Source organism: Harpia harpyja, chromosome 11 (genome assembly GCF_026419915.1).
Source record: "Harpia harpyja isolate bHarHar1 chromosome 11, bHarHar1 primary haplotype, whole genome shotgun sequence".
Classification (NCBI taxonomy): Eukaryota; Metazoa; Chordata; class Aves; order Accipitriformes; family Accipitridae; genus Harpia; species Harpia harpyja.
Window position 1 is genome coordinate 34,834,511 of NC_068950.1, and position 14,020 is coordinate 34,848,530.

The window sequence follows — 14,020 nt, forward strand, 5'->3', positions numbered from 1 at the left end:
AATAATAATAATAATAATAATAATAATAATAATAATAGCAATAATAAAAATAATCGCCCCAGCCCACAATTTCAAGTATCCCCCAAATAAAAGACAGAATTATAAATAATTATAACTTTACAATTTAATAATTGACACATATACTATAGTATTTACAGTATCATAAATGCTTTTTTTTTTTGTGTTACTTTTAGTAAGCAATCCCTGAGAACAGTTACTTTAACTTGTTTTTATTGAAGTATCTTCACAAATAGAGGAGTTTGCATGTCTCGGGCGGGCGGGAGAAGCTCTCTGCAAAGCCATCGCTTTTGGTGACGCATGAGGTTCTAGTGTCGCACGTTTCTTTGCTCGCTCTTTCTTCTTTTTTTTTTTTTTCTTTTTTTTAAATTCCCCACGTAATTTTAAAGATTTTTGCACTTTGCAACCTTCAGATCCCTCCAGCGACCGCTTCCTTCAGGAAAGAGGTATTAGATTTCCAGGTTAGCTTTTGGTATTGGCAAGGGAGGGCAGGGGGCTGAGCGAACCATCCTTTTTCCCCATGGTTGCCTTTTGGTTTGTGCCCAAGGAATCTCTGGATCCTCTCAGCGTGTGAAATGGTTAAATCCAAGAAAGAAAAAAAATAAAAAAAAAACAAAAAAAAAAAGAAAGAAAACAAAAAAAAAGAAACAGAAGACCAGAACAGAGCAGCCTCTGCCGATGGGGGGAAGGTGATCTCCACTTTCCTTCCTTCTTCTCTCCCGAGTCCCCGTGCTGCGGCCAGACCCTGCCAGTGAGCGTGGCGGGGGCCAGGGCTCACCCAAACCGTTCCCGCACCAGCAGCATCAGTTTTTTCTTGCCTTTGTAGATTTGTTTGAGATTGTCAATGAACTGGGCAAACTGTATGTGCCCGTCCTGGGCCAGGAGGAAGGTCTCCCTGGCCTTGCTGAGGAACTCGATGAACTCCCCGTAGTGCCGCGGGCTGATGTGGGTGAGCCGGGAGTGGGTAGTGTTGATGTAGGCGCTTATCGTCGCGTCCAGCAGCTGCCGCAGGGGGGCTTTGTCGGTGGACATCAGCTTCCCCGAGTTCCTGCGGCCGGGGATGCCGGCCAGCCCTGGGGCCGTCATGGTGCAGCGGCGAAGGATGTCCGAGAGCACCGTGGCACAGTGCACGCTCTTCACCACCAGTGGGATGATGGCCGCCAGCTCGTTTTTGCCCAGAGAGTGGCTCAAGGCGCAGGCCCAGAGCACGTCATTGATGGCCGGGTGCGTGTCCTGGTTGTAGGCCAGGTTGAGATGCGTCATGGCCAACGAGGCCAGTTTGAAGGCCCGGAGCGGGTAGCCCCGGTGCTCCATGTAGCGGGCGATGGTGAAGAGCTGGGTGTAGGTCATGCCGGTGGAAGCAGCGTCGATGACGATCTGGTAGGCAGTCTCGAAGGCGATGTGGTCCTTTTCGCAGAGGGTCAGGGCGGACAGGGCGCAGTTCTGCGGGTCCTTCATGGCGCACTGCAGGGCCAGGGTGCGGGCGCAGCTGGCCAGCTCCTCCCGCTGTGGGTAGTCCAGGCTCAGGCGCAGGATGGTGTTGTGGGACATCACCGTGGCCGCCACAATGCTGGTGGCTTCCGTGGGAGTGAACAGTGAGTACCAGCTCTGCAGGATGCTCACCAGGGCCCTCACCCCTGCAAGAAAACAACAGGGTCACGGCACAGCCCTGGAGCCTGGCTCGGATCACGGGGCTGCTCCGAATCCCCAGGTGCCTGGAGCCAGGGCAAAGCCAGCCCACGGCAGTGCTGAGCTGCTGCCTCTGCCCCACTAGGGACAGGGCAGAGGGGGACAGGCACACTGCCATGCTGCAGGGCACAGCAAACACTGCTGGCCTGGCCCAGGTACAGGGGACCTGTCCCAGTCCCAAACCCGACCACCGCTGTGACCCCAGCCCTGCCAGCCAGTGCTCTGAGCTGCATCCAGTTACCCAGATAGAAGTGGAAGACCCAGGAGAGCTCAATTGCCCAGGGCTATGAACGACCCTAAGATCTCCGTGCCCACCCCGCTCCTACCGCATGCGGGCCAGACCTCACCGGTGCGGCGAGCCACTCACCCACTTCGGTAGCACACGTCACCAGCCACCTCACCATCTCCCGCCGCCGCCAGTTGAGGGTGGACAGGGTCATGCGCATCACCTGTGAGGCAAACTCAGGGTGACCGGCTGCCCCGCAGGGCTCCAACGAGGCCACCCGACACAGTGGTGCTTCCCAAAAATCCCTCTGGCCCAGCTGGCTGTCGGCTCCCCGGTGCTGCCTCACCTCCACCCAAACCGCAGCGGGCACAGGGACCTCCCAGGGCTGAGCTCCCCTACTCAGGGCCACGCAGGGATGAGTTTACTCCTTCCCCAGGAGACCACCTGCTTGGTGGAAGACCATCACCAGTGCTGCTGCCGCAACGCGTGGGGCAGAAGGGCCACTGGCACCCCCAATGCCATCCCATACCTGGAGCCCCAGCTCCAGCGCCACATTGAGCAGTGTCGTGTCCGAGTTGCTGTCAGCTGGCGTGGCGATCTTGAACGCATCCTGGGCCAGCTTGAAAATCAAGGAGGAGGAGTGGATGTTCTTCTGGATGGCCTCCAGCACCGTGCGTAGGCGCAGCATGTCCCCTGGGTGCAGGCAAGAACGGTCAGATGGCTCAGCTTCCCCCCACCTTGCCCTCAAGCCCCATCTCCTGCCTGCACCGGGTGGTGAACAGCCACTTCAACATGGTCAGCCCCTCTGGACATGCACATGGAGGGACGCACAGGGAGGCTGGATCAGGCCCTGCAGTCCAACAGCAAAATGGGGCGTCCTCCCCAGGGGGTGACACATCCTACAGCACCCATCCTCGCTCAGTATCATCCTCTCATGGAGAGGACAAACAACCCTGAGCAATCCCAGACACGACCTGGAACATTAGCAGACATCTCCAGGCACCTGGATGTTATATCCTGGGCTCCAGTTTGACAGCTGTAAAGCAGACTCTTCCCAACAAAGGAGGGGTTTGGGGAGATGCCCAGTGCTGAGTGGCTGCAGAAAGGTCAGTCTTCATTTAGGAACATTAAAAAGAAGAAGAAAATCTGTTTGCTGCACACGTACTGTCTTGCCCAGTAAGTCCCTTCCCTCTGCAAGGCTAGCAAAGGCTGGGCCAGGGTCACCCAGACTCACTGCAGCTTGGTCCCCGATGTCCCAGGTCAGGCACACAGCTCTCACGGCCGAGACACCCCCAAGGAAGGGGGTTCCTGGCACAAAACCCAGTGATGCTGTGGGTCTCCTGCCACAGGAGGCCAAGGATGCTAGAAGGATACGTGATGGCATTAGGAGATGGGGCAGGATATTGGAAGAGGGACCCATCAAGGCATATCAGTATCATGATCCTGCATCTGATCTGGCTTGGGAAATGCCTCTGTCAGCCCCTGTGGGACACAGGGTGGGGAGAGGGACCTTTGGCGTGAGTGTAGGCCAGAGATGCCAATGTGCCACATCAGGTCCCTCTGCTTTGTTCAGGTTCCCATTTCTACTCCCATAGTCATAAACTGAGCAGATGAACCTCATGCACAGAAAACCAAGTAACGCACAGCAGCATGAAAAACCTAGCACTGCACCTGGGCCCACAGAGACATCTCAGATGACTAATAGCTAAAGATATCGCCTGCCACCCACAGCAGCCGCTTGCACCGCCACCAAAATCCAAGCCTCCCGAAAATGGCTCATGGGGGCGTGGGCGAGAGAGGCTGCGAGGATGCAGGATCGCATCAGGACATGCTGCAGAAGGGAACACCCGGGGAAAGGGACAGTGGGAAAAACATATGTAATCCAACAGCCCTAAGACCCTGGCATAAAAACCTCATTCCTATTAAGGGCTGGAAGGGAGAAGAAACTGATAAGCTACCTAACAAGAAGAAACTAAGGTACCAGCTCTCCATCAGGGCACTGCTAGGCAGGGGCAGGACACCATTAGCCCCGGAAAAGCAGCCAAGAGGAGGGCTGGAAGGAGAGCAGAGGCTGCCAAGGCAGCAAGGCTAGAGCTTTCTGATGGCTCCTTTATGTTCCACCTCACCAGGGAAGCGGCACCTTCCCCGTCAGGCTGGCAGCACTGGGGAGTGGAGGCTGTTGCAGACCATGCGGGACAGCAGCAGGCAGCACTAACTGCTCAGCTTACCAGCCGTCGGTGGGCACAAGGCACTCACGGTCCCGGTGGGGTTGGTTTCTGGACAGAGTGATGTTTAATGAAAGGGCCATGCTTGCCTTCATCATTGTGCCTGGGTAGGATCTGAGTAGGCCCGAGAGACCAGCAAGGAGGTGTTTTATGAGCCCCCTGCAGCTGGGACCCTGTCCCAGCCATCCCCGTCTCCAGCCCTGCTGAAAGCCACATGTGGTTTGGTGCACAGGGAGGTCTTCTCCTCTACAGCCTGTGCAAGATCATTACCACAGGGCAGGCAGAGACAAAGCAGAGGTAAAAGGATAAGCAGCTTCAAACTAAACCATGGCATGAACCCATGACACGTCTGGCAGGGCTAGCTGTCCTGGCAGCTGATCGTGCTGCAGGGCAGGTATGGTCCAGCATCACCCAGGGGCCCTAGCCAGGATCCGCAGCACTGTGGTTGGCATCCCTGCAGGGTTGCCTGCACCTCCTGCCGGACCACGAGCCTTGAGGCCCTTTGGGACAAGAGCCCCGAAGATCCCGGACTCCGGTGGGCGCCAGCTCACCATGCCCTGCCCATGGCGGGCTGCCAGTGGGGCACCTACCCAGTCTCTGCCAGTGCTCGAGGGAGCAGAAGCAGGAGCCCCCTCTTTTCTCCAGGACAATCCCTTCAATGCTCTTGTGCAGCATTGTCCCATCACCCTTGGTCCCCCCCACCAACCTTTGGCTGCCGTGAGCATGGTGGAGGCCAGCTCGCACTGCTGCGACTCCAGGTGCCCCAGGGTGAACCAGCGTGGGTATCTGCTGGGGACCACCGAGACGAGGTGGTGGGGGTGAGTCACATCACCGGACGGTGCTGTGGTCTCCAGGACGGGCAACCTGAAGGGCAAATGGGAGGAGGAAACATCAGACCCCAGCCCAGCCCCAGCTTCACCCCCTCTCCCCGAGGCGCTGGCGAGGCGAGGCAGGGGCTGCCTGCAGGCAGCTGCCCGCAGCACCACCTTTGAAAGCTTCCTGCTGCCATGCACGTGTGGGGGCTCCCGAGGCTGTGTGCTCAACACATGGGCACGGGGATCAATCTCAGACCTACTTGAAAGGAGGAGAATGATCCGTGAAGTGATTTATAAACTTCTAAGGAAAAGCACAAGCCTCAGAAAGACAAAAGAAAAAAAAAAAAAAAAAAAGACAAAATTCCCCCTCCCTCCCCGCTCCTTTCATGTCAGAGCACCCGGTAGAACTCCTGGGTTTATCATCTGGTTCTTCTTAAAATGCCCGGTTATGATCAGAAGCAGCGCCATATTTCCCCAGGGCCCTCCACAGCCAGTTTGGGGTACCTGCTTTTGTGGGGATACCTAAAAGCCTGGAAAACTTGGCAGAGAAGGAAGCCTAAGGAAGGGGAGCATGAGCCTCAGTCGCCAGTCATGGTGACAAAACCATGTTGGCTCTTAAACCCCTGAGTTAGTGATACCAGCACCAACTCGACGGCCAGCTGAGGTGTGCAGGAGGGACATTGTGCCCCTGGAGATGGAGACCATCCAACTGTCTCTGCTTTCCTCGCTTGCAGGCTTGGGGTACCCACAGGGAAGCAGAAGCCCAATCTTCCCAGCCTAGGTCAGAGACACCCCGACACAGGGGCTCCCAGCTGGGAGCAGGGGACGGGCAGTAACAGATGGCGAGGGAGCAACATGCACCCCCAGGGCACTCAGTCCCATTCCTGCTTGGAATGCACTGCAGAGGCCCTTGGCTGCTCTTTTAGGTCTGGCTGTCCTTCTGAGCAGCTCTTCCCAGGACAGGGCGATTTCAAAATTTCCCTCGGCACTGGAGGAAGATGGCCCATTTCACCAAGGAAATGCTGCAAGGAAGATGGTGTCAGAGGGAGAGGGCACTGGGATGCTCTGGGGTTGACAGCTCTTCAAGCATTGACTCATTTGGGAAATCCCAGCCTTTTCAAGACCCATCCAGCCCCTGCCAAAAAACTGCAGTATATGGGCTGATATCCGAGGTGTGTTACGCACCAAGGAGGGAGATGGGTCAGCTCTCAGCATCAGCCCTGCCCCGAGTCCAGAGCTGGGCTTTAATGGAGAACGGAGTGTGACTGTGCTCTGCGCCTGACTCTGCGACATCCTGGAACCTGTGGCAAATCATCTGCCCATCTGTGCCGGGATAACAGCCCTTCCTGCAGGCAGAGAGGGCTGCAGGGTGCCCGAGGCCTGGCAGACAGAAGGCAGATGACAGCACCATGCCTGCCTGGGACCTGCTCCGGCAGAGAACGCCTGTCACCAGGACAGGCATGTGGCAGTCCAGCCTGGGGCGAGGGGCTGGGCGGAGGGCTGGACCAGCAGACATTGTCGAACCCATGCAAATCCCTACAGATGGGGCCTGTAAACCAGGAATCACCCAAAAGGAGCGCAGGAGTCTTTTTGCACTGCTGCTGTGCCTGGGTGGCCCTACGCGCTGCACAAGATCCCAGGGATGGCAAGCTCCAAGCCTGCCTCCGCTCTCACCCCTGCTCTAGGGTTGCAAAGCATCCTGGCTTCCTGGTGGAGCACAGGGGAGAGGCAAAACAGGGGGAAGAGACAGAATAAAACATGCACCAACCTCATGGCCCGCAAAGCCAGCTTGTATGCCAGGTCTGCATCGTGGGGCAGCAGGGCAGAGAACAGGTATTTGGCAAAGGTGTGCATGGGGACGCTCTCACGGTGGATGACTTCTCCCAAGCCGCTGAAGGGACCACCTAGGCAGAAGCAGAGCCTGTCAGCCGTAATTAGCACAGCAGGATCTGTGGCCGGGGTTTGCACCACCCCAAAGCTTTGAGGATCTGCTCAGCAGCTCCCTGGTGCGTTACTCAAGTTGGATCCAGGGCAAAGGGCTGCTCTTTCCTTTTCTAAAAACCCTTTCAGGTCAAAAACTCTCAGAAACTGAGCACCCTTCTCCATAATGCCTCTGAGGCAGTCTCACTCCAGGGATGTCAACAAACCCTTGCTTTGCCAGATGATGGGACAGAGCAGTCATCCTACAGACTCAGCACAACACCCACAGAGGAAGAAGCAAGGATGGGGTCAGCCAGGCGTATACTTGGAAAGGGCACCCCAGAGACATTACCAACACTCAGCAAAGACACAGAAGCCAGCTAGATGGTCCAAGTCCCCACCTTCCAGCAGCAAGATGCACTGCTTCCGCAGGGTCTGCACGAGCACCGGGTCCAGCTCCAGGTCCTGCAGCCGGGCGATGATCTGCTCCTCATTGCGGCACACCTTGTCCTGGGCATAGAGACCTTCAGGCATCACTCTCTGCTGACCCATCCCCATCAGGGCCACCTCTAAGGCTAGGGACAGGTAGGACTCGCCGCTGTCTTGGCTGCCGGTCGCGATGGGCACATGTTGATACACTGGGGGTTTGGAGTCCCCAGCATCTGGAGGGAGGGAGAGAGATGCAGCAAGGTTAGAAGAGCCTTTCAAGGTGGCAGAACCACAGCAGAGAGAAAAAACTCTCAACTTCAGAAGCAAGACCCACACTTCCCTTGCTGCCTGCCTCCAGTCACCCAGAGATGATAGATAAAAGCTTCCTATGGGAGATGTGGGCTTCACCCTCCTTCCTGCTCTCACTAGGAGAAGCAGGAGACCTGAGACCTGTGCAACATGGTGCACAGCTGACACCAGAGCCTTCCCGTGGACCAGCATGCCTTGGCCCAGCTCTGCTAAGCTGCTCTCCTGCTCTGCTCTGGCTGCAAACCCTGAAGGCTGGGAAAACTCAGGGCACTAACTCCCCCTCTCTGCACTGCAGCTCTGCCCTGGCTGCTCCGGCAAAGGTGGAGCAGAGGGAGATTTGGAGCCCCGGAGTCCCCAGCCCCAGCCCTGCACCCAGGGTCTGCCTGCCGGGCTTGGTTCAGCTGCAGCCCCTGGGAAGGGAGCCAGGAGGAGCGCTTGGTACCTGAAATTTCAAGGCAATTTTCCTCTTCTAATCTACAAGCTTCGGTCAGGGTGAGAAAGAGGCAGCCGATGGGGTTCAGAGGGTGGCCTACCCAGCCCTCCAAGTTGGTGATGGTTGTTGCTCCTCGCTGCAGCAGCTCTGCAAAAAAAGGGAACAGAAAGACATTACGAGTGAGGAATTCAAAGACACATTCTGCAGCCAGAGAGGTCTCAGAGACCAAAGGCCTTTTCTTATCCCACAGGCCTGGGACATGGGGACCTCCAGGGCCAGCTCGGGCATGGTAGCTTGCGAGGGCAAGGAACAGCTCAGACCAGCCACCCCGCAGGCTGCCACAGACATCAGAGGGAGCAGGCACCCAACAAAAAAAAAAGGTGTCCCCAAGGCCACATAAGATGCAGTGGTTTGTTCTCTGTTGCAGGAGGACACAAGAGGCTGCGGAGTCCCAATATGGAGTCTATAAAGACAGACCTGCAGCTTATGGACTCATTTGCAATGGTAGCCTGAACGTTTCGGAAACACAAGCAGAAATCTCTCTGGAGATGACAAAGACTCCCAGTGAGTCTTAAAAGCTCCATCTTTTGATGATCTCAAGATGGCTGAGCTAGCAAGGCCCAGGAGCCACCAACCACCAGCAGCACTGCAGCAACTGACCCCAGCTTTCTGCCAACTGCAGTTGCAAAAGGAGAAACACTGGTTTTGTCTCCTAGTACAATTTACTCAGTGAATGCAACGTGGAGGTAGCACACACAGCCAGTTACTGCAGCTCTGCAGACAAGCAGCTCCTCTTTAATGCAGGCATCACCCACCATCGCCTGTGCAACCCTTGCAGGCAACCAGACACAGCAACACTGGGAACAAGAACACCCCTACTCCAGTAGTCCCAAGACAGCATGTGGGCACCTCTCTGTCCTTAGCAGGTGGGTACCAACGCAGTTTGGCTCAAGAAATCAGATGCATCAGTTTCCCTGATACAGCGCTGCCCACTGTCAAGCTCTGCTGCTCTGGATGGGGCAGCACTACCCTCCGAGATGGAGAAGACTTTCTCAACCAGCTGGGACACCCCAGCTAGACCTCACAGGACGCTTCTCCCATAGCTTTACTCATACCTTTCTTCTGATGCTTATATATTTCCAGCTGCCTTTGCTGCTGCAATCGCAGGGTGTTGATTATGGCAACAGTTAGTCGGAGAGCTTCTCTGGGATAGCCGTGGGAGCGCAGGGCATCCACCCGAGCGCAGGCTGTCGGGACATGTTCTGCAAGGCAAGGACAAGCACAGGGGCATGGCTGAGCCAGAGTTGCACAGAAATTCACGGGATGGTACTGATGGGGGTAGAGAACCTGACAGCTTTAGGGCATTTTCCCTTCCCCACACCCCAGCTAAACTCCTGCTTGCTCTGTCTTGAATTCATCCCTTTCTCCCTGCTCCTAGCAGGGATGCCTACCAGTAATACTAATGGGATTCCTACCACGTTCAACCCACAGCAGCCACATCAATATCCAAATCCCCACCTCCACAAACCTTATCAAATGGAAGCATTTCCAACACACCATTGCTGCAATATGATGGCTCCAAACACAGGCTGTTACAACCCTGCCGCTCGTTTCTCTAAAATCTGCGTGGCTTATGGTGATTTCTCTCATTGCTGTGCATCCAAACAGTTCTTGGCGTCTCATCCAACACCTCTCCCTGCTCTCATGGCACAGGTGATGATACATGGGGTGAGGCTGTGCATCCAGCACTGCGCTGGGGCCCTGGCAGATTTGGGGTGATGTTTTGAACCGCTGCCTTAATGCCTCTGTGGAGTGAGCTCTGCAGACAGCCTATCTCTTCTGCAGCTCTCCTACCTTGTGTTTTATTATTAGGAACAGTTGCATGAAACTCCCCCCCAAGACTCGCAGTTGCTTAGGAATTCATCTGCTCCTGCTGCTCATTGCTCACCTGAAATCACAAGCAACTGTGGAGAGGATTATGACTGAGCGAGAAATTAGCAGGAGCAGATGACATGACATGCCGCATAACAAGCAGCGAAAATCCCATTTTCTTGCAAAATGTCCCACCAAAGTGGGGGGGGGGTGGAAAGGCAAACACAGAAGATCTAAAATTATGGTAAAGGGATAATATCTATTCTTGGAAGAGCTCAGAAAGCTGTGGAAATGCAGACAACTGCCTCCACAAATGGGGTTTCTACATCCCAAAGGTCACCCACAAGGAATACACGAGGAAGAAGTTCAGAACAAACACATCTGTAAAAAAGCTTCTTGTTGCTCCCTCTATTCATTTGCTAAATGGATGAAGTATTCCGCTTCTCCCTGAATTCATCACTGGAAGTTGCTGACAAATCGCACTCCTCTCCCAGCAATGAGTCCCTAAAGGGGTGCCAAGAAAGTGAAAGCGCAAAATCCAAAAATCACAACAAATACATCAGAAAAATAATATGTATCAACCAGCTGGGCCAAAGGGCTCCAGAACCCAGGTTATGCTAGGGACAGGGGAGCTGTGGCCACCACGTCCCTGCTAGATGGAGTCCATGGAAGCATTAACCCAGCACCGCTGCCTATGGCTGTACAGGGAGGAGATCTGCTGCCTGCAGCTACACAAAACTCTTCCCAGAGTAGAAATGTCCTCTCCTGCTCCAGCTAAGCTAGCAGAGGTGTACCAGCAGCCTTCACACGGACCCTTTTTAACTTATCTCCTGGCCTTAATAGCAACTTATGCCTGCTGCTCCAGAAACCACATCTCTGGGTGATTTTAAATATTCTCTTCCCATTTGGCTGGGTGATGGCAGACCCTGGCTCCTGGAACAGATGACAGTGCAGTGGTGGGTTTTGACCTGTTCCATGTCCATACATTCACCTCTTGGGCTGGAGGGATGAGGCATCCACCCACCTGGAGGTGTGGGAGGCTTGTGTCTCCCATTTTGGGGTCAGTCTGAGGGCTGACAGCCACACCAGGCACCCCCGAAGCCCTTCATCTCACTCTTTCTCATCCCAGACATGTAGTTGTCAAGGGTTCTGCAGATCTGCCCAGGGTCATGATTTTGCAGCAGAGAAGTTGTGTGGGTTGAGGTACATGGACTAAAGGTCTACAACACCGGACGGTACTGGGCTTGACTGGTCCAGTATGCCTTAAGCTCATACAAGGCTTAATTGTACTGTCTGCCAATTGCCTTTCAGGGAAGACTAAAGAGAGGGTGAGAGCAGGAAAGAAAAAATCCGGAGGATACAGCTGTGCTTCCCAGACAACTTTCAAGGGACTTTTAAGTGTCCAGTCCCGCTGTACTGGGAACAGTGAGAGCCTGCACTGGGGACAGCCAAACACTGGCAGGATGAAAGAGGACACAAAAAGCCTGATCCAAGCTTCCCAAGGGGAACCCAGACTGTAAAGATGGGGGCCTTGCTATAAGAACTGTGGCTGGGGTGTGGGAGGGCATCAAGTTCTTCTGCTTGCCCTGCTCCTCAGGCTAAGGGCCAGGGAGGCACTTTCAATCTAGGATGCAGAAGTTTGCAAGGACCCAGGGTAGCAAAGCTTCTTTGATGCTTTGGGTGGCTCTTCTCCACTAGCAACCCTACCCACCCAGGCCATGCAAGGAGCTGCTGGTTTGGATGCTCACCTAGCCACAGTGGCTGCCCCTGGGAGTTGAAGAGGAGGCTCTCGCCCTCCCGCTGGTAGGAGTGAGACACGTAGAAGTCACTGCTAATGATGCGCTGCAGGTGGCTGTCCTGCCAGTGGAGATCACAGCCCTCGATCGCCCGGGTGAACACAGTTCGTCTGGGCCTGGCCAGCGAGTCTGCAAAGAGAAAAACCGTCAGTGCCTTGGTGGGGCAGGGGCAGCCCATTCCTGCCCCCAGACATGACCTCCCCGGGCAGAGCAATGTCTCTACAATGAGAGCAAAGCCCCACCTGGTCCCACCTCAGTCATTTCCGAGCTGAGCACAGGGGCTCTGGCTCCTGCGCTGCAGCAGATTGCTTTTAGATACCTTTGCTGCCCATCCCATCTCTGATGGAGACTTCTGTCTCCTTAGACGGCATTGCTAAGTAACTTGCTAGAACAGCTGCCCTGACCAGAGAGGTGAGAAAAGAGGCAGGGACTGCCCTACCATTAGCTTTCTGATGATAATCCACTGTCACATATGAGGCTGATGCCTTGAAATGTGGCAGTGCATTCCCACCTCTGTGTTGCCCAGCGTGCAGGCAGCTGCCAGGGGTCAGGGCTAGGCTTCCTCAGCATTGCTACCCTGCAAGCACTATGAGCTCTCCTCTTCCACTCCAATGCAAAGCCCTGGCTTCACTGAACCACAGCTGCTTAGATCAGCAGCACCTGAAGCTGCGAAGGGAACCGCATGAGCGTGTCTCATCCACCTCTAGGCGATGGCGGGAACCATCACCTTCCAGCAACCTCTGCGGGCTGTGTGAGAGGGCTGGAAGGTAGGAGACGGCATCGTCTGCTACCCCACCGCTGCTCTGCAGCAGATGTCTGTGCTCATCTTCAGAGCTACTCTATAACTTCACTGACGTTTCTGAAGCTATAGAATGCTGGACAAGCATTTCACTCCATCCAGACAGATCAGACAAGTGGTTTGTCGGGAGGAAAAAGCTTGTCTGGAGCAATTCTGCTATCACTCCAGCCACACCAGATCATGAGGGCCAAACACAGCTGGCAGGCTGCAAAACGGGAAGCCCCAAAGGGGATGCAACACTGAATGTTAGGTCCTGCAACCCGCAAGACTGGCCAAGTTAAACGCATTCAAGGGGGGAAAACAAAAGGCACTGCTCAAAGCTGATCCAGGGAGGCTAGATAAACACGCTCCAGAAACGATGGCAACAAGCAATTAGCCTGAATGCTGCAGGCACCCTGAGGCGGAGAGAAATTAAACAGGTGTTCATACGTACAGAACCAAGCCTGCTCACTTTACTAGGAAGGATTTCAGGAATCAGCTGTTCTCCCTTCAGTAATAAAAGAGGCTGGCAACAATCTGCAGCAGTATTTGCACATGCACAAACATTAACCCCAGGACACGTCCAGGATCCGTGCTGCTTTCCGTCCCCTGCTTAGAGAGGCAGGAGCGTGGGGACAAGGGGACATCCCCGGCATGCGCTTCGGAAACTCCCCACATGTCTAAAAAAAGTGACCTGCTCAGCCCCGGCAACCTGCCCTGAATGCCGGAGCGAATCCTCAGCGGAGCTGGGAACACCAGAGCGGACTGCCAGGGCTGGTGCAGGACGTGGAGCAAGGCCAGGTTTAAATTCAGCTGCTCCCCGAGGATGCGCCCGGGGAGGTGCGGCGAGTGGCCGGGGCCTGCAGTCCTGCCGTGGCTGGGGTGGGTTGGCAGGACAGCCACGCTCCTGAACTGCTGCTGAGGGACTAATCCCACCCAGAGGAGTGAAGTTTCCTTCATGGTATGGCTGCCGTTCCCCTCTTCCCACTTTGGCCACACGTAATACACCAAAGAGCAATTCCAGCGCAGCAGATGGAGGCACGGTAAGAGCAGGAACTTTCAACTAACATCTACTTGAATGAATCGTTCTACAAGCGGCTGGCAGTAGTCTCAGAATCGTGTGCCCTTGTCCTTGTGGGGGACTTTAACTTTCCAGACATCTGCTGGAAATACAACACAGCAGTGAGTAAACAATCGAGGAGGTTCCTGGAGTGTGTGGAAGATAACTTCCTGACACAGCTGGTGGGTGAGCCAACCAGGGCAGGAGCCTTGCTAGATCTACTGTTTACAAACAGGGAAGGACTGGTGGGAGGTGTGATGGTCGGAGGCTGTCTTGGGCTTAGCGACCATGAAATGATAGAATTTTCAATTTTTGGTGAGGCAAGGAAGGTGGTCAGCAAAACCACCACTATGGACTTCTGGAGGGCAAACCTTGGCCTCTTCAAGGTACTGGTTGAGAGAGTCCCTTGGGAGATGGTCCTGAAGGGCAAAGGGGTCCAGGAGGGATGGA

At 54.9% G+C, this 14,020-nt stretch overlaps 1 protein-coding gene across 1 annotated transcript in view; it reads right to left on the minus strand.

The window, feature by feature from the left end:
• ZSWIM5 (zinc finger SWIM-type containing 5) overlaps positions 1-14,020 on the minus strand; it is a 103,116-nt gene continuing 89,096 nt past the window's right edge. The window contains 9 exon segments of the mRNA XM_052800392.1: positions 1-1,655; positions 2,075-2,156; positions 2,463-2,626; positions 4,865-5,022; positions 6,742-6,877; positions 7,295-7,555; positions 8,074-8,211; positions 9,180-9,326; positions 11,685-11,861. Of these exon segments, the coding sequence (XP_052656352.1) occupies positions 793-1,655; positions 2,075-2,156; positions 2,463-2,626; positions 4,865-5,022; positions 6,742-6,877; positions 7,295-7,555; positions 8,074-8,211; positions 9,180-9,326; positions 11,685-11,861 (2,126 nt within the window). The 3' untranslated portion in view covers positions 1-792.